This window comes from Fukomys damarensis, unplaced genomic scaffold, assembly GCF_012274545.1.
Source record: "Fukomys damarensis isolate Sample0158 unplaced genomic scaffold, DMR_v1.0_HiC HiC_scaffold_5, whole genome shotgun sequence".
NCBI classification, from domain to species: Eukaryota; Metazoa; Chordata; class Mammalia; order Rodentia; family Bathyergidae; genus Fukomys; species Fukomys damarensis.
The window spans coordinates 75,455,003-75,478,196 of NW_022900917.1; the positions used below are offsets into that span (position 1 = coordinate 75,455,003).

Here is a 23,194-nt window from a genome sequence, read left to right on the forward strand (position 1 = left end):
ACTCTACCCACATCTCCATTTCCTCTACTTGCTGGTGCTGGGACAGGAAAGGGGGCCAGGTCTCGTCCTCAGACCTGCCATCTTGGAAGGAGGGTGCCAGTAACCAAACGGCAGCACCGCAGGGCTGAAGTCCTGAACTGGGGCTTTCAACGAGGGGAGGGAAGCAAGATGTGTGCAAACTTAGCATGCTCATCCTGGGAAGGCCTTGGAAAGGGGGCCTCTGCACACACTCTGCCACCTGCTGTGGTTGCACATGGGGTGTCCCCAAGGCTCTTGAGTTGGGACTTGCTCCCCGGAGTGGCGCTACTGACAGGCAGAGGGGCAGTCAGAAGGTGGGACCTACTGGGAGGTCTTCAGTCAGTTGGAACTGTGCCTTCAGAAGACGGTGGGGCCCCAGGCTCTCTCCTCTCCCGATAGCTGATGTGCATCCTTCCTCTCACACATGCCTGCCATGACAGCACACAGCCTGTGGGACCCTTACTGGGTTTGGGCCCATGCCGGCAGCACGCCCTGGAGTCTCAGTACTGTGCGGGACACAGGTCCCTTCTCCATAGCGTCAGCCCGCCCTCGACATTTTCTGATCATAGTGAAGAGGGCGCTCCGACAGCCTCCATCTCTCCAGCCGCTGTGTTCGCTCCTTCCCCTGAGTATTAACTTACCACCGAACACACAGGACAGCAGGGCCTACATGGGAAAGGTGCCCTGCAGGTCTGAGTTCTGATGTCAGCTTTGCGGGGCACAGCAGATCTCTCCCTGCCTCCATTTTCTCGGCTGCGGAAGGGGATAATGGGGGAAGATGGAGAATGGCCGGAGAGTCAGCCGAGACAAGAAGCGGCACCTGGCACGTGATGGACGCTCTGGTCCCCGCCTGTGTGTTTGCTCATCCGGACTCCTCCAGTCCGAAGCTCGCCAAGAGGACACCAATGTCCCGCGTTCGCTGCACGAGCAGAGGCCCTGGAAAAGGCGGAGTCGGCTGACCCCAGGCCTTCCACCTCCACCCAGCATGCTCTGGGCCCCACCAAGGAGCAGCCCGGCAGCTGAGCGACCCCCAGCGATGGGCACACCCACAACTCTAAAGCCTGAGTGTCTGCCCCAGTGGCTCATAACAACTGGATTTTCTAAATTGGACAACACATCCTGTGGGAAATGGCCGGCCCTGGGGTGCTGAGCCCTGGAATCCCCCAGCATTCCTCAGTCCCCGCCAGCCTGCACCACAGCGAGGGATACCATGGGCTGGGGCCTGGCTACACTTGGTGTTCGTCAAAAGGCCGCGGAACCGGGACTGGCCCACGGCACCTGAGTGATTCCTTTAACACCTGTCAACAATGCTGGCCACTATGGTTTGAAAAGAAAATGAAGACCTTTAGCGGGCAGTCTCCTTGTGGCCCGAATTGCTGCCTTCCATTTTACCTATACAATTTCAGTAAATTCTTATATATAGATTAGTGTGAATTTGGCTTCAAAGACCAAAAAATCTAAGAATTTTCTAAGAATAAGTAATAAGCAGTAAGAATAAGTAACAAGAAGATTTAAGCAATAAGTAGTTAAATTACATTCTGTAATGAGAAGTCTTCAAGGGATGATTCAGGTTTGGTTTAGTAATGACATAAAGTAACAAGAACATGGGTCTTTTTATTTCTTCTGCTCTGACACCCATAGTAGATTGGCTTTTTAGACTTAGGCTTGTGCCACTTACACCAGAATGGCTGCTACTGTTCCAGCCATCACCTTTACACAGTAGGAAAGAATAAGATAATCAGAGTTGTTCTCTTGAAGAAGAAAATCCTTTATAGGCACTCCTAACAAATGTCCCTTTATGTATCATTGGCTAGCACTGGGTCAGAAACCTGCTTGGCGCTAACAGCTGAAGAAATCATCAGAATCCCCTCTTGGGAGACCACAGCTATAGGGATCACAAAGCCCTTAGGTGGCACAAGCCTGTGGACCTCTCCGAGCAGCCCCGAAGGCTTGCACATCCCCTTGTTAGAAAGTCACCCAGGTCGGGCCGAGTGCAGAGTGCTGGGGCGTGAGAGGGTCAGAGGGTCGCTAAGGCTGCACACTGAACCAAGGACTGAGTGGGAGAAGAAGCGGGCGTGAGCGTGGCTGCTGCCCCTGGCTCGGGCCCCCTGGTCGCTCTGAGGCATGAACAGGATCTGGGGAGCAGGGTGACATCTGCTCCTGGGGCTGGCTGAGCTCTGTGAATTCCGGTCACATCTCTCACATCTCGGGACCCATGCCTGGAATCCCTTCCTCTTCCTGAAGCCTGGAGAGGGCAGCGAGGATCAGTGTTGGGCACAGCCCAGACCCAGGGGAGGCAGGCGTTGCCTGGGAGCCCTCTGACAGCCCCCGGCTGCCTGCTTGTGCCTGGTCCCCCTGCCGGAACTGCCTCAGCCCCATCCAGTCCCGGTGAAATCCTAGCCCTGCAGCTTCCCCTTTAAGAACTGTCGGCTTGGGGCTGTGGCCAAGCTGGAGGTGGGGACCGACTGGGAAGAGAGGGGAAAAAAAAGAGAGGGAGGCAGGAAAAGTTTTTAAAGAGGAAAATGCAGGGTTTGTCCTCTGCTCTGCTCTGACGTCAGATCTCGCTTTAACAACCCCCACCCCACCCCAGGGCTGCAGAGGAGGACCATCTGCGGCTCCCCATGGGCCGGGCCAGTCTGGGCCCAGCTCCCAGGAGAGGCAGCCGGACCCTCTGCTCTCCTCTGTGCAAGCCTTTGCTTCCGACCCCCAGGGATGTGGTGCTTCCTGTCCTGGGCGCTGGCAGCAGTGACAGCGGCAGCTGCAGGCAGCATCCTGGCCACGGTGAGTCCAGCCTGGAGGGGCTCAGAGCCTGGTGCTCCCTTCCCGCTGCCCTGCCTTGGGGACAGGCTAGGGACAGAGAAGGGCTTCAGGGTCAGCCAGACCGGGCTGGGAGGAGGAGGAGGGGTGTCCTCAGGGTTTGCAAACCAAACGGGTCCTGCATTCCATGCCTATCCAATTAAATAAATAAATCGGGATGGGATGGGATGGGATGGGACAGTGTCGGAGGTCAGGGCTCCAGATGGCTTTGCCACCCTGGCTGTGTGGCCTTGGCTTGGTCTCGTGCCCTACCCTGCAGCACAAAGTGTGGCTGTCATCGGGGGCTCCTAGAAGCTTCAGGCTGAAAACTCTGAGACTTGTTGCCTGGGAGACACTACAGGAAATGCCAAGGAGGGTTGGAAAAGAGAATGCCAGCTTTCAGCAAGACTGCTCACTCAGTCACACACTTCTCACACCACTGCTGCCTGCAGGCTGTGGTGCGTGGGGGAAGCACACTGGGTCCCTCTGTAAAGTCAGGAGTGCTAGGACATCGCTTGAGGGAAGTCCGGGGAGGCTCTCCCACCTGTGTCCCAGGGCACAGCTGGGGAGGGACGAAGTCTGCACCCCCGAGGGCATCTGGGGAGCAGGACACGTGGCAGCACAGAGCCAGCCTGCAAGTGGTGTGGACACAGGGCAGAGGCAAGGCCAGTGGGGCAGGCGGCAGTGAGCGACTGCTGGTCACAAGAGCCTGCCCCAGACCAGGGCCAGCGCCTGCTGTCAGGAGCAATGAGAAATGGCAAGAGAGCTGCTGTTACCGTCTCACACCGAAGGCTTTCTCAGGGATCAGTGTGCCCACCCAAGGACAGGGAAACTGAGACTCGGGGATGTGGGCATGACCACTCTGCTTCTGAGGCTGAGAGCTGTCCTTGGAGGGTTGGACCACAGACCTCTGCCGCTGAGGGCCCCAGTGTGCTGTACTTGCAGAGAAAGTGGCTGGTTCCCCTTTGGCTGCCTGCTTTTCTGCGGGTCCTGCCGGGAGCTGGTGCCCAACTGCCTTATGGAAGATATCTTGGCTCCCCCTCACAGGGAGTAAGTGGCAGGGTCACACTCAGGTCTTCAATGGCAAATCCTCCACCTCTCAGGGGTTTACCAGTTGGGGTCATCCTGAAGCTCTAGGGCAGCTGTGCTTTCCCTGGGGACAGGCCTGCAGGCCGCCGTGCCTGGGAGGGCCAGGCATGCATGGAGAAGAGGTCTTAGGGTTGCTGGCACCAGGGCCAGGAGCTGGAGTGGAGCAATTTGAAGTGGGTCCGAGCATGCTAGAACCGGGTCACCTCCTCAGAGCAGACAGGACAGGAGATGCCTGGGGACAAAGTGGAGGCTCTGCTGGGGGAGACCCATAGTGAAGGCAGAGGAGCCCCAGGTCCAGAGGGACCCACGTGGTGGCAGGTGGGGAGGCTGCTGGGAAAGCAGGGCACTCTGCTCCATCCACAGCCCCAGGCTCCCCACCCATACTTGTCACAACCAAGGCAAGCATTTGAGTCCTTCTAACACCCTTAAATCCCACATCTGGGGACATCATACCCCAGGTGGCAAAGACCCAGGCTTCCTCCAGAAACCAGAGCCTCTCTTTCTATCAGATTCCTTGCATAGCACTGCAAGTTTCCGCACAGAAGGATCAGGGGCCGGACAGACACTAATGGAAAAAATGATCCTAAACGTCCATATGGAAGGAAAGGCATGCGAGAGGGTGCCAAGAGTGGGGAGACTTCTCCGCCAGACACACACAGTGTCATCAGAGCTGTCTAGGAGGGAGGGAGGTGCCCGTCCAGGAGAGAGGAGCCCCTGGGGAAGGGACAGTGACCTCAGACACTGCACTGTGCGTTTTGGGGAACTGAACCTATAAAAAAAGTGTACTCTAGATATAACTTATTTTAATGAGTTCTTTTCAATCTCTTTACTCTCCCTTGAATATTTGTTGAGAGAAAGGGGGTACAGTTAGTGAGCAGCGTCGTGCACCAAGTGCCCTGCCTGGGTGCCTCCAGTGCGTGCCAGTTATTACATTCCCCTGACACTGTCATGGAGGAGGCGCCTTCATCCACCTTTGTAGATGCAAGACTCCCAGCTCAGAAGTGAAGAGATTGCTAGGAGTCCCAGAGCTGCCCTGGAGTCAGTTCCACCCTTTGCAGGGCACACTCTCGTGGCCTGGGTCTGAGCGCTTGTGCACAAATGGGATGTACATGGCCCCTGCCCCACCACAGCCAGTGAGACTGGGATGGAGGTCCACCTACACTCAGGAATGAGAGCGACAGGGCCGCCTCAAGCAGGGGAGTGAGGCCAGATGCCGGGTCTGCCAGTGACTGTGACAGGCTCCTCACCCGTCAGTGTTAGCAATGTCCAGGGCCAGCAACCTGACCCCTGCCCGTGCTGGGTGTGAGCACCGGCTTCTTCCAGCCTGCTCCGGAGCCCTGCCTGGCATGCAGGGGTGTGGTGGGGAGCAGACCCAGGGGGATGGGTCTGAGGGTCTGTGCCAACCTGCAGACAAGGCCCAAGTCCTCCCCTGCCTGTGCATGTGAGATGTGCACTGAAGGAAGAAGTGTGTGGTGTGTGTGTGTGTGTGTGTGTGTTTGTGTGCACACACATATGCTGCATCTGAGTGAATAAATCATGCTTCCAGAGCCAGCTGCAGAATACTGGGGACCTGGTTATGTGATGAGGCTTCTCCTTTGACAAAGAGAACATAAAGCACATGCCCTGCCCCCTCTACTGCTGTGCGCAGCTCAATCAGAGCCAGCCTCTAAGACGCTCCTGGCAGGGCCCCCCCCTCCAGGCCCGGATCAGGCCCCTAAGGGCTCCTCAGCCCGCTGCTGTGTGTAGCCAGTACAAGTGTAGCCCGGAGTGCAGGGCTGAAAGGCCTCTCAAACGTGAATCATGGACATTCTGTAGGAATGCCATGAGGTTGGGTCTGCCGGAAGTCTGCAAGCTCTGGGCCAGTCCTGGCTTCTGCAGGCACTATGGATGTGCCACGCCCTGATGAGGGTGGGAAGGTCAGAGGAGAGAGCGCAGGCCACAGCAGTGAGGGGCTGGAATGGAGATGGTACAGGTGCTGCAAGATGCCTGGGGCTGGGCAGGCATGTGGGGTCCCAGGGTGGAGGAAGAGTCTGGGAGAGGGGGGAGCCTCACCCTGGCCTGAAGAGCTGAAGATCAGAGGAGAGGGCTTGTGGCTGTGTGACCTTGGAAAAGCCCTTGCCATCTGCTCCTCTGCTCACCTTGAAAGCCAGGAGGCCGGCCTTCCCCTGGGCTTGCTTCCACCCCAGCCATCTCAGAGCCCCAGTGTCCACACAGTCTTTGACTGGTTGGGACCAGCGGGCTGAGGTGATCACTCGCAGGGAGAGCTCTGCACTGCCGCCTCTCTCGGAAGGGTGGTGTTGGCTTTTGTGCCCCAAAACGTGTGTTCCAAGCTCTGGGTGTTCCCTTAGAAGTGTTTCCTCCTCTCCCCTCAGGGTCTCCGCAAGTTTCTGCTCATGTATTTACACGTGCCCCCCCCACGTGCCCACACCCACACTCGGATGTGTGCATCCCTGGCTCCCTTCTAACCCTAACCCTAACCCTAACTCTAACCCTAACCCCTTGGCTGCCACTCTGGCTCTGCCTCAGAGTGGCCAGGCTTGGAGCTTGCAGAGCTCAGCCGGGATGTGGCCCAGAGCTGTGGGCTGAGCCTCACACTGCCATGAGCATCTCCTCTCACCCTCGGGAGGGCCTGTGGTGGTGGCAGCTTCGCCATTCCACTCCACAGAGCAGGAAACTGAGGCACTGAGTCTTCTTACTCCCAGGCCATCCAGGCCGGCCTGGAAGCCAGGGGTCCTGTCCTCTGAAGCAGACTTGGCCGCTGACTCCAGAAATGTGAGAACAAAGCAGAGGGCAGAGCGGGTCAGTAGGGTGATTACCGACCCTGGGTCCAGGCCTGGGAGGGAAGTGCTCCTCAACTGGAATCTGGCAACCCCTCCCTAACATCTCTGGGATGGGACATTCCTGCCTCAACCCTGCCCCCTGGTGGAATATGAAGGGGTGGCCTCCCTAAACCCTGGCTCCCGAAGCAGGAAAGGGCAGTTGACCCTATAGGCCTCTCCACTCTGCTTACCTTGGCAACTTGGGCTCAGCTCCATCTGCAGCAACACTGTTCCCCTGAGTGCCCAATGCCTAGAGAAGCCTGTTCATACGACAGGCAAGTGGGGGAGTGAATGAAGGGCTATGAATGAACGGTGGGAACTACCAGAGAAAGCTTGGATCCACGGGATGCTTTGCCGCCTTCCAGATGCAGCACCCAGAGGAAGTCACAGAAGCTCCGAGCCCCAGTTTCCTGTCTGTGAAATGGGGCATTCCTAGTAACTAGGACCTGGGCGATGAGGCTACTGGAGTTTGTGGCCACCATTGCCATCGTTTTACCCATGAGGACAGGAGCTCAGAGAGGGTGAACACAGCCCAGGACACACAGCTGGGAGTGGCAGGATGGTGGGGGCTGTCACTGGGGTCCCTTGCTGCCCCATGCAGGAGAGAGAAGGCCTGCTGTTCCCTGCAGGAGAGAGAAGGCCCACTCCCAGTGGGGTCTGCCCCACCTGGCCAGCCTCGCTTCCTGCTCCCAGGCTCCTGCCAGGCGCTTTAATGGCACTGCGGCCACACGGGCATCACCTTACAGATGTGCACATCTCCACGGCACTAGCAGCAGGCAGAAACGTCACTGCTGCCCACTGTTAAATATCTCTGATGCACAGGAGGACTGTCTGTCTGGTGGGAGCTGTACTCCTTTTCCTTCTCATTTTCCATCAGCACTTCCCGGCTTTGAACTTGCCTGCTTAGAATGCGTCGTCCAGAGGGGTTAAGTATATGAAGCTCAGCAGTCTGGTCACCCACAGCGCCTCCTGCTTCTGCTCTTCCATTTTTCAGGCTTTTTAACAAAGCATCCAGGGCAGATCCTTCTCCACAGTCCGCACAAGACTCGCTTCCTGAGCAAGGTGCTGCTGAGGAACCGCTGGAGATGTGGTCCCTGAGGCTCCATGTAGCTGTGCTATGGGGGCGGCACCTGGAGGGGGGGTCCGTAGCCCATCCGCATTGTGGGTTGTACAAGTTCTGCTTGAAAAATATGGTTAAAGCGTATATTTTTAAATATTTATTACAGCAAAATACACATCACCGCTGATGACCCTCAAAATACTTCACCTCACCTTGGACACACTTCTCCCACCATTCTTGCAACTGTCTGAAGCGGTTTCAGAAGTCTTCTTTTGTCAGTGTCTTTATAAGATGTGAGCAGACATGCAGTGACTGTTGCTGCGGAGGGCCGTCCGGGGGAGGCAGGCTCATCAAAACGGCAGTGCGTCCTCACCCACCTTATTCACCAGACTTGGCTTTGGGCAACTGCTGGCTCCTCCCCAGCTTCAAAGTGGCCCCGAAAGGGAAAGGTTTTGAATCAATTCAGGGCACTGAGGCAGCCACAACAGCACGACTAAAGATACTCACGAAAGAAGACTTCCAGGAAGTGGCAGGAACATGTTTGAACTAAGGGGAAATATTTTGAAGCTGGATTAATGGCAAAGTGTCTTTCAATGTAATGCATTTTTAAAAATTTGAACATTCACCGTAATTTCTAATCATGCCTTGTATAAGAGTCAAAGGTTAAGATGGGAGGGTGAGCTGGAGTCCCACCCTCGTCCTTCCCCACTACATGCTGTTTTAAGGCAGCAGCTCCCACTGCCCTCAGAATCTATAGGGGCAGGCTCTGAGCCCCATCTGGCAGGAGTGAAGTTGAATATTCAAAGTGGGTTCCAGGCCTCTGCTCTCAGTTCCATGGGGCAGGGCTGCTCACTACTGCTGCATTTGGAGTGGCCTGGCAGACTCCCAAAGCTGGGCTCGGGAGAAAGTGGCTAGGTGTGGCTGCAGTTAGAGCTCCAGAGCGACTTCCGCTGAGGTCTGATTCCCTTTGGGATGCACTGGCACTGGAGGGGTCATCCAGGAAGTGGGTGGGGCCACAGCTATCTGAACTGGGCAGCCTCAGCTTGACCAAGTGTGCCCTTGGCATCCAGCCTGAGAAAGCATCTCGGAGGGGCCGCCTCCTTCTTGTCTTCACCATAGAGGGTGGCATGGGCAGAGGAGAAGCACATCATAAACTGGCTTTTATGTGAACAGCTCTAATTTGGAAGGACCGATGCATTTTTTTTGTTTCTTTCTCTTTCCTTCCCTAGACACTGTTCCCCCTGCTGTATCATTTTTCCCTTCCTCCCTCTTGAGAATAGCAATGTCTCTGTGCAAGGTACTGGCCAAGATCAGTCTCTCCATTGGCCCAAGGGGTAGGCTCCCCAGTCCATGGTGCTTGGGACTGGCAGTCCTGGTTGTCTGGAGAAGGGACAGGGCTAAGGCAGAGCTGGGCCCCAGTGAAAACCAGAGCTCCCGGGGTGGGGGGCAGTCCCAAGGGCTCAGGACAGGGCCAGAGCCCCAGCCCCAGAAGGAATGGACCACTGGGGAATCTCTCAGCCATGTGTAGCCCTCCTTCTACTCTGGCCAAGACAGACTTCCCAAATTCTGCATCTCACCAGGACCTCACTGCAGCCAGCTGCGGCCAATCTATGCTCAATGAGTTTTGCTTCCATTACCTGTTGCTTAAGCAGGAACGGGCTTGCTGTCTACGTTCTGAGGACAGGTAAAAGTCACTTTCTCAAAAGTCACTTTCTTGTGGGCCAACAAAGACCCCAGGTGCTGCGTCTTCCCCAAGGAGGGATCATGGGGGCAGATGAGTTGGTGGCTCAGAGCTTTGAGTGCAGTGGACCTTGTTCCATCCTCAGTTGCTTGTGTGGGCTTCAACAAGTCATTTGACCTCTTGGAGCCCCCATTTCCTCACTGCTCTGAGGAACATTATCAGGCTTGCCTTGTAATGCATTGCGGTATGGTATTAGATCACAGGGCATACGAAGTTCTCTAAATATAAGGAGCCTCGGTAAATCCTGGGGCTGAGGTGATCAGGACCTGTGAATCTGTGCAACAGGAAATGGGTGGATGCGGGCTTCCTGCTCTCAGGGTCTGCAGTTTACTTGAGGTCACGCGCATAACTCATTCTATCAACAGACGCTTATTAACACTCATCATGGGCCAGGCTTCGTGACACCTGAACCCCTCCACAATCCCCAGCCCTAATAAATGTCCAGCTGTTTCTTGGTGGCTTTCACCGGTGGTTTCTTCCATTAGAAAATTCTCCTTTCATGCACAGTACTGGGGAAAACACAAATTCAAACGGATTATGCGTTCAGAGCCAGGTTTTGCTTCTTTCTGAATGGCAGTGAGCAAGTTCATTTACTGGTGTGTGAAATGGGGACAATGTAGCAAAGACACAATGAGGTCAGCCGGAAGAGCCGAGGTCAGCAGCAGGCTGGTCCAAGTGACCAGTGGTGCAATGATTTGCAGAACTAGGCAGGAGGGGCCATAGCCATGGTTGGCTCATTTCTGCTTAGAGACAAGCAGCAGTAGGGTACCATTTAACAGAGGAGAGAATTGAGGCCTGAAAGCAGTCCCAGAGTCACATGAGTCCCTTTGGCCCCCCACTGCGTCCTCAGCCCCATCAGCAGAGCCTAGCAAGTAGCAAAAGCTGACCAGAGAGGTGTTGAATGAACAGATAGAATGGAGAGTAAAAGAAAGAATGAATGAATAAGTGAATAAATGATCTCATTTCAGCATTGATCTCTCTGGGTGGCAACCATGATGGCTGTGTCTGTGGGCATCACTGGGTGTGAACAGTGACCAGAGGTCTGCATCTGAGCACCTATGTTTCCATCCAGCCTGGCCCAGAGCCTGGCACATAGTAGCTGTCCAACAAGGGTCCACAGACTGAGTGACGGAAAGAGCCAGTGTGCCTGGTGAAGCTGTTGGCCCTCAAGGGCAAAAACCACATGCCAACCGCCTGTCCTGTGTGCACAGAGAGAATGGGGGACCAGCTTGGTGTCGGGAGTCTGGCTGACTGGGCACTTGTGGCCACATGCCCCAGCTATCAGTGATGGGCAACACAATCAGACTCAGGGGGCACATTCCAACCCCAGCAGCCCTCAGTGCTGGGGTCCAGAGGTTCTCCACTTCATGGCCTTGGTCCAGAGGCTTCTCCCCAAATGTTGGGGAGCCCTTAAACCACTAGATGGCGCCTACAGCACGGGCTGGCCTCAGCCAATGCCCAGAACCCACCCCTCCACTGCCCTGAGATCTGGCAGTCCCTGCAAGCCTTTCCCTTCTCCCAGGGAGATCTTCCTGTGGCTCCCCTTGGCCAGCTGCATCCCTTCCAGGCTAGTGTTTGGAAGGAATGCCTCCTGTTGGGGACTTTCACCTTGCTGTGGAGACAGGAGGTGGGGCCGTGACCATGGCAGGGCACTGGGTACCCACAAGTTTATGGCACATTGCTGCATCAGCACTGCCAGCCTTGGTGCTGGATGAGAGGGCCAGGATGTGGCCTTCTGAATATCAAGTGATAGTGACCTCTTTCTCCTATGTTTCAAGCACAGACAGAAGTCAGGCCCTGCCCCTGTAAGTCCACTCCTGGCGGGCAGGTAGCATCTCTACTCAATGCATCTGGTGCAGGCACAAAGTCTCCTGGGGAAGAGCATTTCTTCATTTCCTAACAGCCCGAGGATTCATCAGAGGTGCCTGGTGGCTGCCTGTGAGGCTCCCCTGGTTCTGGAGTCATAGCCTGAATGTGTCCTGAGAGACAGGGAGCCCAACAGCAGCAGAGATCTCTGTCCCCTACCCCAAGGTCCTTTTCCCTGGAGACTCTGCAGTCTTTACCTCCTCAGCCAAGCTGGGTGCTGCTCCACCTGTGTCCCCAGCAAGGACAGGCACTGTGCCAGGCACTGGGTGGGACCTGAGAGCAGGGGGGTCTGATCCTCATGGCACACACACACACACACACACACACACACACAGGCAGATGCTTGCAGAGAACATGAAGGGAAAGCCAGGCTGAGACTGGCTAGCAGTCAGCATGGTGCTAACAGAGGAGGGCCCTGCTGGAGAAGGGCAGGGAGGGCATCTCAGACTCAGGAGACTGCACTGCTGAGTCCTCGAGGTAGGATGGGAGTGGACGTGAAATCAAGCTGGAAGGTGACCAAGGCCAAATCAACATTTGTCAGTTTAGCTTTCAGGGGTCCTTCAGTCTTTGCATCAATGTTCACGGCAAGTACCCATGCAGGACCAAGCACTGGGGGTCAAATCACACCGTGGCTCACTGCTGGGCCTCCTGGCCAAGTGCACCAAGGTACACCCTGCTCCAGTAGACACGGTGACTCCTGCGTGGTGTTCAGAGAGCGCACAGGCCTTCTGATGTCCAGCACACAGTGCCCCCCACTAGAAGGAACAAGCCATGTCCATGCCTGGCTTTTCAGCTGGTGGCCCTCTGGCTTTGCTGTCTCTCCAGGGTTTGCTGCTGCTTGTAGTCAGGGGCCTTCCCATAAGTCTGGATTTTCCATAAGTTCCCTGAATACAGAGAATTTTTAAGTTTTTCTTCAAATGTATACAACTGAAGAGAGTCTGTGAGTGAGCTCGGATAGCATTTGTGGTGTGAGTGGGAGACCTTAGAAGGGCCATGTGTAAAGGGTGTCAAAAGGAGAGTGACAGATTCGTTTGTGTCTGGGCCTGGACACCGGCTGATGTGCCTGTCAGCACCTTGGGTCTATGTGCTTCTGCATGAGAGGACACATCTGTCTGAGCAGCTCAGCCTCACAGCCTGTGGTGCAAGAGTGAAATGCAGATGTGTAAATCATGCACAGCTGGTCCCCTCTGGTTCTGCACTAGCCTCCCGCAGAAGCCCTGGCTGCCGCTCTGCTTACCCCCAAATCTAGGCATCACACTGAGAAGTCCTGGGCAGAGGCTCCAGGGCCCGTTAGCTGGTCAGTGAGTCTCCCTCTTGTCTCTGGGACAAAATCCCACTTTCAAGGGGGAGAGGTTTAATGTGGCTCACATTTTGTGGGGGTTCAGTCCATGGTGGGTTGGTTCCAAGACAGAAACCACAAAGTGGAAGTACCTGGGGGAGGACAGCTACTCATCCTATGGCCACCAGGAGCAGAGTGAAGGGAGTGTGTCGGGGACATGAATATACCCTTCCAGGCCACAGCCTGGGCATCTCCACCTAGGCTCCAACTCCTACCAGCAGGGTCAGCTATAAACTTAGCAGTGGATCAATCTACTGGTAAGGGTAGTATCCCCCAAGATCCAGTGGCCTCTCACAAGCCCCACCTTTGAACACATGAGACTTTTGAGGGCCATTCTAGATCCGATCATAACAGCTCTGTGAAATCCAGCTGTGCTTTTGCTGTCTGAGACCTTGGGAGGTTCTCTTCGCCCCCTGAGCGCTGTCTCCACCGGCATAGTGAGAGGCCTAGGTGGGATTCAGGGAGGCAACCAGAGGGGCAGGAAGGAAACTCAGGTAGCTTCAGATTCCTGCATCCAGCTCCTGGGCCTCTTCCTCTGCTGGTTCTTTGGGCCCAGGAAACTATTTGGGCCTCAGTTTCCCTTCCAAGTTCCAGCTGTCACATTTGCCAGCACAGAATGGAACCTGTTGGCTGACAGATGGGAATGGGGACGTTGGTGAGTGGTGGGAATGGGGAAAACAAGAGTGGGGGACCCAGGGCTCTGTGTGCAGAGGGAAGGCTCCTCTGCAGGGCCAGTGACAGAACCCAGCTCCCTTTCCCAGCCCTTTCCTGGTGCTCAGAGGGAGAACAAAACCATAGCAGGTCAGCTGACTGCCCGAGTTTCCTGGGCCAGGTCTAGGAGACTCAGTGGAGGAGGAAAGAGAATGGATCTGTTGATAGAGCAGGAGCCACAGGGCAGGAGGAATAGACTCAGGAGGCTCCCAGGACCTCTTGTGCACCCCATGGCCACCTCACCTGCCCTAGGGGATGATCAAAGAAGGAGGGAGGCAAGCATGACCGCGGTTGAACTTGGACTTCAGCACTGAGCCAGCAGAAGGACTTGAGGGAATTTGCTTAACTTCTCTAAACTTGGTGCACCTCCATTCTATTGGTTTTATTGAAAAGAGATGTTTGGCTATTGAATGCGTGAAATTCAAAAATTATGAAATCCTTTTGAGCACTAATAGGAAAGGTGACTTTAGGAAATTCTGGGCTCTGAACCCCTCATCTCTGCCTCTTCTTTTCCCCAGGCTCTCCCTCCAGCACTTGAGACCATGGGTGTCACTCCAACACCACCGGAGGACACAGCCTCACACCTTGAATTTTGCAAGTGGCCGTGTGAGTGCCCACCATCACTGCCTCGCTGCCCGCTGGGGGTCAGCCTGGTCACAGATGGCTGTGAATGCTGTAAGATATGTGCCCAGCAGCTGGGGGACAACTGCACTGAGGCCGCCATCTGTGACCCCCACCGGGGCCTCTACTGTGACTATAGCAGGGACCGCCCGAGGTACGCAATAGGAGTGTGTGCACGTAAGTGAGCACCCCTACCTTTGACAAGCTCCCCTGCCCAAGGCCCCTCCCTTGGCACTGCAGCCCTGCCCTGGCCAGGCCTCAGATCGATGAGCCGGGGGCACATCCTGACCCAGGCCATGGTGAGAGAAAGTGGGAAGGGTGCTTTCTAGGGAGACTGCAAGGCCTGCACTCCTTCTCTGATCTCCAGAGCCTCATTTCTTTCTCACTTCCTGGCTCTGGAGACACAATTTCCTGGGGAAAGAGGCTCCACCAGGAAAGAGCTAAGTCTGGTTTCACTATTTTAGTGGGTAGGTTCCTTTGATGGATGCCCACAGTCTCCCAGGTGACACAAGGTCCCTACAGAACTCCAAATGTTTTAGTAATATTGTACATTTAAATATTTTAAATCTCATAGCTTTGAAATCATGAAAACCCACAGCCTGCAACTACACCTTCCTACCAATCATGTTGTTTGGGTTACTAAAGTCATTTTTTTAACTTTTTAGCCCTTTGTTTACACAGTTAGCACTATGTGGTACTTGTCTTTGGCTATCTATTAATTGGCTTGATATATCAACTTTGGACAACCTATTACTATTCCTATATGATAGCTGGTGACTTAGCTCCTCAATGCCACCCAACAACTCCTTTATCTTCCAAATGTCCCCACGATAATTTTTTGTTTTGCAATTGTTAGTATTTATAATATTGTGACTATGTAAATATTGTTCACTGCAGTATAAAATAGTGCATTTGTTTCAATTTCTTTTCTTTATGATGCCTTTTGTTTTTCTTGGAGTTTATAATCGGCTTTCTTTTTCTTCACTCTTGCTCTTCACACTGTCTTTGTGTTAGAGGGAAGGCTGATAGTCATTCTTCAAGTGCTCTGTCCTGAGCCTGCTGTGCTTTTTTGTTACCAGAGACCTCCTTTTGGAGTCCTCTGACCTGCTTCTACCTGGACATATACTTCCTTAGTTCAAATCATCTAAGCATCGCCAAAGTTACACAACATAGCATGATGAAGAGAGAGAATAAGACATTGTAATACAGCAGCCTAACTTCTGCAAAGTTCCACAAAGTCTCACAAAGCCGAGAATTCCTTTTCCCTAGAGTCACACTGAGAATCCCAATTGTGACTTCACACATATACTCCATTATGCATTCACATAGTATAGTGTCTTATCTTTGGCTAACACATATGTCCCAAATAGGTTGCTGACAAGGGTTCTGAACATAATTCCAAGTCAGACAATCCCATCTGAGTATCAAGGTTAATTTATGGCACTCTCTTCTCTTTTATCATTTGCTCATCTTTCAATGTTCATACCAAGTCATGTATCTTTGGCTTTGCAAGTATTCACCCTACCTCACCCATCCTTCCAGCTTTCTCCTTTTACTTAGGCTAATTATTACTTAGACTATTATGGCAAAAATAATGTATTCCAAGAGAACTTGCAGCATTACCTGCACAGAACCATCTGATGTGTTGATTTAAAGTGTCACCCCTGAGTCCAAGCCCAGCCTTTCTGTGTTAGGTCCTCAGGAAACAGGAATGGGAACCTGTACCTGAAGAGAGCTTCCAAGGTGACCTCATGCATGCTGCAGCTCTAAACCAACTGCTGATGTGCAGTGTCCATTGCAATCCTTTCCTATGGCTCAAGTAGAACAGCCATGCCCGACCTCCCTCCTGGTGCTAGAACCACCCCATTTATAGGAGACCATCTCATAGCTCCTTTCCCACTGGACAGCTGTTCTTCAAGCTCATTGACATGGCAATTCCATTCACTGTGACTATGCTAATCTCTAAATCTGTGCAAGTTCTCATCACATACTGGATATTGCACCTTTATAGATTCATAGATCCAGAGGCTGACTGTCTTGCTTGAGAGGCCTGGAAAACCATCTTCTCACCCTCTCCTCCATGTCTCTTTGCAGCTCAAGTTCTGCCTTCCCCCACTACAGCTCTTTAGCTTTTTGCCCACCACAAGTCTCTGTTTATGTCCATGTATTCAGAAAAACAACTACTGTGGTCTCAAGAAAATATTAGTAAGTTTTATATGTACCAAGGGCTTCCTGATCACAGAAGTTAAGCAGGTGCTACTGAGCTTCTCAGAGGCTCAAAGTTTTCATGTCCAACCATTGTTGTACTCCAGAAGGACCTATCCTGAGACCTCCTCATTTCAAACTTATCTGAACACTAAGTCCTTTTGTCTAAGTACATTTTACCCACTTTTACAAACACACACACACACACACACACACACACACACACCCCATTCTATATTGTTCTATTAAAACTTTTCCTAGAAATGCTGACATAGCGTCAGAGTCTGTGAGACTCTAGTTCGAGAAAGGAGAGGGTCATGATCTGAAAGAACAGAGAAGGAGGTATCTCTGAGCCACAGGGTAAAGAGAAATAATCATCCCCCTAACAGACAGCCTTCCTGCAAATGAGTGTTCAGCTAATGGACAGTCCCCAGGACAGGCTACATCTGTCTTTGAAAATCTGTATGTAATTAGGCCAGGACAAGGCAGGCAGTAAAAATGAGTGATTGCAACTTGGGCACATCTCACTCAGAGAGGTTGCAGGGGAGGTGGCAAGCTGGCAGATTCAAATTCTGGCTATCCAAACAGTGAGCGTGCTCCAGTCCGGTCCACTCAGTCTCCAAGAGGACCCAGAGATCCAGACTTGTGCATGATTTGTAAATGTTGGCAATGAATTTGAAACAGTTTATTTTTAAACACTCTGTGGGCCAAACCAAAGATGGCAGGGAGCAAACTCTCTGACCGGCTGCTCGGCTATTTCTGCAGCGCAACCATTACATCTGCTGCAGCCGGGGCACGACCGAGGGCAGAAAGGTTTGCTAGAAGGATGGTGACATTTACAGGCCCACAGACTGGGGTTTTAAATCCTGGCTCTGCCACTTTCTAGCTACGTGACAGTGTGCACATCCCTCCAGGAGGCTGTTTAGCCCACCTTCGTGGGACACCGCAATAAACGGGAGTGCAACTAAATAACAAAGCAAAACAATGCGCTCAGTGCTCCTGGTTAGAGTTTTCTTTGTTTTTAACATTCCTTTGTTGAAGTCATCTCCACCCTCTGAATGGTCAGCCTCAGAGGAGGAGTGAATCCATTTCTAGACCCCCAGCCTGGCATCAGGGACCACAAAACCCAGGCATGGTCCTCCAGGCAACCTGAGCTGGAGTCCCTGCATCACCGCTAACCAGTAGCATGACCGAAGGCAAGCCACTCAACCGCGTAAGCCTCAGTTTCCTCGTCGCGGACAGTGCGACAAAATGTCGACTGTAATGACCAGGGCTCCCCTGTGCCACACACATCTGCCCAGGCATCCATGCTTCCTCCTCCCCAGCTTGCTCTTTCTTTCCTTTTGCTCTACCCCCTTTTCTCCTTCTCACCTGTTGCCCCGTGAAAGGTCGGGAGCTGTGGCGCCAGTTGCCCTGGGCAGGAGCTCTAGCTCTGTCATTCACTGGCTTCACAACCTTGAGCAAATGAATCACTTAGTCTCTCAGACCTTCCCTGTCTTCCAGACGAAGACAATGAAACTCTCCTGATGCGGTCCTGGGGGACCTTGGAGAGCTTGTGGACTGGGTGGTGACAGTCATGAGACCAGGCTGGTCAATAGGCCCTGGAAACTGTCTTTTTGTACCTCCTTCTGGGGTAGCCCTGCACCAGGATGATCAGCAACAGCCGCAGCACGGTGCATGCACGCTCTCTGGGGTGGCATCGGAAGTGACTGCACCTTGCTGGGCCTTGGTTTCACATATGAAGGTGACTGTGGATTTCCATCTACAGTGACATGAGTTAAAGGATAAGAATGACACAGAGGAGCCCCGGAGAGGCAGTGGGGACAACCTTCACTCTTCACAGATTTTAGGGTGAAAGTTAGGAATTACCTCTCTGGAAAAATCCAGAGAAGAGGACTGAACTACAGGCAGACTTCAGATCCCAAACTGCCCCTCCTCCGGTGGGAAACTTGCTGCCCCAGGTCTGTCTGTGCCTCCAGGTGCTCTGCTTATGGTACCACATGGCATAAAGAGTTACTCGTGGCCCAGCAGCACCCCCAAACCTTCCCAGAGACTCCATCCTTACATGATCACCCCACATGGCATCTCTGTGGATGTCACCCCAGTGTCTCACAGCTAATGATGGACCCTGGCATCTGTCTGACCCAATCCCTGGTCCTCAGCATTGCTCTCCTTCTGCACACCCAGGAGTTGTTCTGTACCCTTCCACCCTCTATCCCAAGTCCTAGCAGCTTTCTTCCAGAATGCACCCAGAAGCCAAGCCCTCTATCCATGGCTATGGGTCCTCCCTGGCCTCAGCTGGGATACCATGGTGGCCTCCTGATGTTTCCCTTGGCCCCTCTTTAGTCTGTCCTCTACAGCACCAAGAAGCACAATTCTGTCATTCCTTCAGACTATTACTTATTGAGCACCTGCTTTGTGCCCAGTAAGTTTCTAGGCTTTAGCAGCTTTGCTCCCCTGAGCCAACAGAAAACCATGTTGCCATCACCTCCTTCTCCTTTTCCTCCCCTGACTCCCACCTCCGCCTGCAGCCTTCACACCTGTGATTGGCACCCCGTCTTTGCACCTGCCTGGCTGACTTCCTCTTTCCTGGTCTTTGGGGAAGGGAGCATCCTCATGTCAATGAGGCCTCCCGTTTCTGCCCCCATTCCCAGCTATACCTCCCTGCTCCACTTTTCCTGGAGAGGTGTCATCAGTGACGGTCACCATCGACACTCTGTGAGATCTCTTTGGATGTCTTCTCTGTGCCACTCCCACCAAGGATGGAGCTGTTGCATCCTCAGCATTGGTACCCTAGCTCACCTAGCCCTGAGGGAAGGCCATGTGGGCTTTGGTGCTCTGGCTTGTTTACTTGTCTGTCCTCCTTGGAACTTGAACCCTCTTAGCAGGCACATGTCAGGACCAGGCTTTGTGCCAAGGACACTTCAGGAAGCAAGCTTCCTGGGTCCCTGCCCTGGGTGCTGTCCTTCTTGGGCTGCCTAACCAAATGATGGATGCTGCCTCTGTTTGCAGAGGTGGTCGGCGTGGGCTGCGTCTTGGACGGGGTGCGCTACAGCAACGGAGAGTCTTTCCAGCCCAGCTGCAGGTACAAGTGCACTTGCATTGGCGGTGTGGTGGGCTGCACACCACTGTGCCTCCGTGCACGCCCTCCGCGCCTCTGGTGCAGCCAGCCCCGACGGGTAAAAGTGCCAGGCCAGTGCTGTGAGCAGTGGGTGTGTGAGGATGATGCCCGGAGACCTCGACAGACCATGCTGGGTGACACCGCCGCCCCGGGTAGGTACAGGCACAGAATCTAGGGCATTACAGAATTCAGGAGACTCTGGTCTCTGTGCATGACTTGGATGCTGAGGCCCAGCACCCCATCCACAGCTCACTGGATGAGCAGGTTTGGGAAAGTCACAGCACCCTGGTTCCCCATCTCTCATCTGTAGAATGGAAAGTTCCCATCTTGTGTCTATCTTATAAGATCCTCCCAGCATAAAAGGAAGAAGTACATTGTAAAGAACAAAGGCCACAAGCACACTCTATTATTATCTATTACAGAGTCCAGGGGTAGAATGGAGGAAGGTGGGCATATGGGTACTTAGAGAGGCAAGGCAGGGAGGGAGAAAATGGCTTCATCCAGGTTCCCCATACTGTGGAGGATAGGTGAGAAGGTGAAGCTTCAGCCAGGTAATCCTAGGAAGCCCTGAAAAAGAAAGACAAAGAAAGATTTGTTTGTTTCTTCACTACCTTCTGGTACCTAGCCCAGTACAGGACATTTTTCAGGCACTTAATTAATGTTGGTCATTTGGATAGGTGAATGGATAGAGAAATAGGTGGATGGATGGACAAATGGGTAGATGGTTGAGCAGATGGATGGGTGGATAGATGGACTGAAAGATGAGTGAATGGATGGTTAAATGGATGGTGGATGAGTGGATGGATGGATGGATGAGGGATAGAAGATGTATGAATGGATTGATTGATGGATGGGCTAAGAAGGATCTGAACTAGGTCAGTGGGAGTAGAGATGGTGAGGAAGGAAAAGATGCAAGAGACATTGCTTGAGTATGACTACAGGTGTTGGCATCCCACCTGTGCATAAGATAAAATAGAACCAGAAGTGGGGATTCCTCCCAGAGCACACAGTTCCCTAGGAGAAAAAGCAAGAGGAGCCTGCTGAGGCTAAAGAGATTGACATGGTGGGACAAAGGTCGAGCTTGTGGCCAGGCGCACCCAGAGGAGTATCCAAAAGGTGCAACAGTGGAGGAGTGAGGAGCAGGGTGAGAACTCTGGGGTCCCCTGCTTGGAGCTGCTGATGGTGGCATAGGAACAATATAGTGAGATTGAAAGGTCCTGGGGTAGAGGTGAGGGTCGGCCTGGTCTTCCACGGGTGCCCAGGTGAAGAGGAGATGAGGGGGAGACAGAGAGGAAGGTCAGGAAAAATAAGGAGCAGCTGATGCCTTGGAAGACAGAGAACAGGCACATTGCTAGAGGAAAGAAGGGTCAAGAAGTAGCAAAAAAAAATAGCATAAAGTTTGGGAGTTCAATATTTATTGCTAATTTTAAAATTAGGTATGTGAGATCACTCAGGGACTATGCAGAGCCGAGTTTCTAACCTTGGGACTGGTAGTACTCAGGATCTGAGACTCTATGTGGCAGCTGCCGCCATGTGCTCTGCAGGATGTCAGCAGCACCTTGGTCTCCACTCCCTGAGCGCCAGCAGCACCCCACCCCAAAATGAGACGGTCCCCAAGGAGTGACAGTCCCAAACACTTCCAGATGCCCTGGCGGAGAAGTAGTGTCCTGTGGAAAGGAGGAGGTGGCAGGGAAAGCTGGTCCCTAGCAGGCCCGGGTGGAGGGGGGTGCAGGGCAGCTGTCCCATCACAGCCCCCACAGCAGGGCCACAGAAGGCTCACCGGGTGGTGGAGGGGGAGGCCGAGGCTGTCTGTGCACTGTGTGTGGCCCAGTGACCCCATTGTGACCCAGCACAAGCAGAGCCCCTGCAGCTCCCAAGGCTTTGGAGATGACCCAGAAACCAAAGCCTTTCATCCTCCAGACAAATCCCTCTCTGCGGCTGGGCCTCAGCCTCCTAGATGCTGCAGCCTTTCTCCACCCTGCTCTGCCTCCCCTGTCCTGAGTGCTCCTGCCTTCTCCTATCTGGGCAGCCCCAGCCTCTCTCACTGATCATCCCTGCATCTGTTCAGGGTGTGCCAAGCTCTCCTGTGTGTTGCTGGGCTCAGGATGAGAAAGACGTCCCTTCTCTGTGTCCCCTGAGCCTGCTTAGGTCCCTCCTCTCCCACTTCTCTTTCCTTCCCCCTGCTCCCACTCTTTCCCCTTCTCACTCCCGGTCTTGCTCCCTCCCTCCGCTTCTCTCTCTTTCCTCCTCTCTTCTCTCTTCCTTGCCCATCCCTCCCTTCGCTCTCCACCTGCCGCTTTCTCTTTCTCTCCCATGTCCTGTGCTTGTGCCCGGATGGGGTTTTCTCCTGCGAGTCTCTGCCCTCCTGCTGCAGCCAGTTCTGTCTGGCCAGGCCTTATCCGCCTCAGGATCTCTCCAGCTCAGTCCCAGCCACTTTTAAGACAGCAACTGAACGGCCACCTGCTCCGGATGGTGGGCATGCAGGGTTCCCCAGAGCGTCCCAAGAGTAACCCTCCAGCTTACATAGACTCGGGGCTCCGGAAGGGCCAGGGATGCTCTTTGTGGACCCCAGCCCTGGAGGGCCATGTGTGGCCAGGCCCTTTGAAGAGAAAAGGCCCAAATCAGAGTCACAGAGGTGAGCATGAGCTCCAGACTTACACAGCTCAGAAGCAGCAGCACTGAGCGTTGAACCCAGAGAGTTGTTACTGAAGCCTGGAGTTCCTGATCCATCGTGCCCTGAGCATCACCACAGTGCAGTGCTAGGTGCCAGAATGGGGGTCCTCACCTTGAACTCCCCCAAATCCACTTTACTGCTGCAGGACCAGGGACTGCATCTCTCTCACCTCTCATTCTCAGCCTGTCTTGGTACAGAAAGCATCCAAATCCAGACCCTGTGGTCCCACCACTCCTAGGCAGATACCATGGCTCTAACCAGGCAACTGAAGCCCAGAGAGAGGTATCCAAGATCACACAGCTATGGAGGAGAGGGTAATTTGAACTCAGGTCCATCTGTCTCTAAAGATGATTTTCCTCCCATGCGCTGTGCTGCCTCTCGTGATCAGAAAAATATAAGGACTTTAGAATGTGTAACTTTGTCCCTAGGTTGGAAGCCATTTTGTCCTCCAGTGGGAAAGGACAGACAGCTCCTCAATCTCTCTCTCTCTCTCTCTCTCTCTCTCTCTCTCTGAGTTTAGGGAACTCCAGCCTCCTTCCTATGGTGATGGTCAGGGTCAGGGGCGGGTTGTAGCTGGAGACTCATGGGGCCTCTGGTGTCTTTGTACAGCAGCTGTAAGTGACGTGGAGCCCTGGCACGGGAACTGCCTGCCCTACACCAGCCCCTGGAGCCCCTGCTCCACCAGCTGTGGCCTAGGCATCTCCACTCGGGTCTCCAACACCAATGCCCAGTGCTGGCCTGAGCAGGAAAGCCGCCTGTGCAACCTGCGGCCGTGCGACGTGGACATCCGGCCGCACATCAAGGTGGGTCCAGGGTGGACAGGGGAGACTACTTCTGTGTGGGTCCACGTGTAACACGGGATAGTGAAGGCACCTGGGGTTCTGAGTAATTTGTCATTGGGTTGGTGGGTTGTAATTTCACTCTGAGAAAGGTTTTGAGGTCCCCATCCTGTAGACTCAAAGCCACTCCAGAGAGAGCTTGGGGACCCTCCAAACTGTTCTTCTTTAGTGGCTCTGAGGAACCTTCACTGACTCCTACCCTCCCAACAAGGCCAGTCCACACCCTTTGCCTCCAGCACTTAGGATGGCCTCCTGGGGTGTCCTGAGGGGACTGCACTGTGCCCCCCCCCCCCCC

At 53.7% G+C, this 23,194-nt stretch overlaps 1 protein-coding gene across 1 annotated transcript in view; it reads left to right on the forward strand.

Moving 5' to 3' along the window:
* The first annotated feature begins 2,553 nt into the window (after positions 1 to 2,553).
* The window catches only part of Ccn4 (cellular communication network factor 4), a 26,644-nt gene continuing 6,003 nt past the window's right edge, over positions 2,554 to 23,194 (forward strand). The window contains exons 1-4 of the mRNA XM_010629591.2: positions 2,554 to 2,799; positions 13,958 to 14,237; positions 19,278 to 19,538; positions 22,670 to 22,863. Coding sequence (XP_010627893.1) covers positions 2,731 to 2,799; positions 13,958 to 14,237; positions 19,278 to 19,538; positions 22,670 to 22,863 — 804 coding nt within the window. The 5' untranslated portion in view covers positions 2,554 to 2,730. The remainder of the gene's footprint in view (positions 2,800 to 13,957; positions 14,238 to 19,277; positions 19,539 to 22,669; positions 22,864 to 23,194) is intronic.